Source organism: Passer montanus, unplaced genomic scaffold (assembly GCF_014805655.1).
Source record: "Passer montanus isolate IOZ18808 unplaced genomic scaffold, ASM1480565v1 scaffold82, whole genome shotgun sequence".
Classification (NCBI taxonomy): domain Eukaryota; kingdom Metazoa; phylum Chordata; class Aves; order Passeriformes; family Passeridae; genus Passer; species Passer montanus.
Window position 1 is genome coordinate 208,843 of NW_024373479.1, and position 1,370 is coordinate 210,212.

The 1,370-nt window shown below is 64.9% G+C and overlaps 1 protein-coding gene across 2 annotated transcripts in view; it reads right to left on the minus strand.

The window, feature by feature from the left end:
- The window catches only part of JAG2 (jagged canonical Notch ligand 2), a 73,597-nt gene extending 72,614 nt beyond the window's left edge, over window positions 1-983 (minus strand). The window contains exons 1-2 of one of the 2 annotated variants that reach the window (XM_039733039.1): window positions 774-983; window positions 176-499 (exon numbers count right to left, since the gene is read on the minus strand). In XM_039733039.1, the coding sequence (XP_039588973.1) occupies window positions 176-499; window positions 774-983 (534 nt within the window). The remainder of the gene's footprint in view (window positions 1-175; window positions 500-773) is intronic. The other variant, XM_039733040.1, reaches the window with a different exon arrangement.
- Between the last annotated feature and the right edge of the window lie 387 nt (window positions 984-1,370).

The window sequence follows — 1,370 nt, forward strand, 5'->3', positions numbered from 1 at the left end:
CGCAGCCGCCCCCGCGCCCCGCAGCCCCGGGAAGCGGCGGCCGCGCCCAAGGCAGCGCCCCGGCAGCTGGCCCCGCTCAATAACGGGGGAGCGGGAGCGGCGGCAGCGGACGCGGGGGGAACGCCACCAAAAAAAAAAAAAAAGGCTGATAACGAGAGCGCGATTAAAAACCTACCGGCCACGCGAACTGGAAGGGAATAACAATCCTGCCCGTCTCGGGACTTCTGCCTTGGTGGGAGTATTTGTTGCTGTTCAAATAGAAAATATTTCCACCGAGAACGGGGGTAGATCCGAATCCGTAGTTGCAGGGTCCCACCGGGGTGATCTTGGCCTGATATTCCTTGAGGCAGACTTTCACGTAAGTGTCGCACTCGTCCCGGGAGCAGTCCAGGTTCTCGGGGCTTTTCATGCCATCGCAGCATTCCCCATTGAACAACTCGCCGTTTACATTCCGCACCGAGTTAAGCTGCAGCTCGAAATAGCCCGTGGACCGGGACACCTAAAAATAAAAACCGAAGGGGAGACAACCTCGTTACTACCGCGGCCGGGGGCAGCACCAGCAGCGCGGTGCTGCGGTCCCCAGCTCCCCACGACAACTTTCGCCGGCTGCGGGTTTAACCCCGCACCGCGGCAACACACATATGCGTACATATATATATATATATACATAGCACTATGGACATAAATACAAATAAGAAACGAGCAAGGGGAGCAGGGAGAAGGCAGCCGCGGCGCCCCGCAGCCGGAGCGCAGCCCCCGCGCCCCGTCCCTACCTGCACGCAGGAGGCGAGGAGCAGCGCCAGGCCGAGCGCGGCGGCGCGGGGCACCCGGCTCGGCCAGCCGGGCAGGGCATGGGCTGCCGGCGGGGCCGCCCGGAGCGCTCCGCCGCCGCTCCCCTCCCGCGGGCTCCGCTCGCCCTCTGTGCGCCTCGGCTCCGCGGACACCCAACAAGTAGGTGCCGGAGTGACAGCTTCATTACCCATTCGCCGCCGCGGCCGCCGCCTTCATATTAATGAGGGGGACGGCCCGGCCCCGCGGCCGGCGGGTGGGGCCAGCGCCGCTCCCGCCGCGGCTCTTAAAGGGCGGCGGGCGGCTCTCGCTCCGCCCTGCGCTGACCGCAGCGGGGTCCGCCAGGTGCTGGGGGGGCATGAGAGATGCGGGATACCCGCGGGTTGGTGGGTGTGGGGTGGATGCCCAGCCCACGGTGTTGGAGGAATAGCCGCGGGGTGCGTAGAATAGGCTTAGGGTGGGTGTACCTCTGCTTGTGTGTGGAACTGCCCAGGCAGTGTGCAGATAGGCATGGAAGGGCGCAGGCAGCCGGGGAATGCTTGGGGTGGGAGTACCCCAGTAATGCAGGAATTGGCACTCCC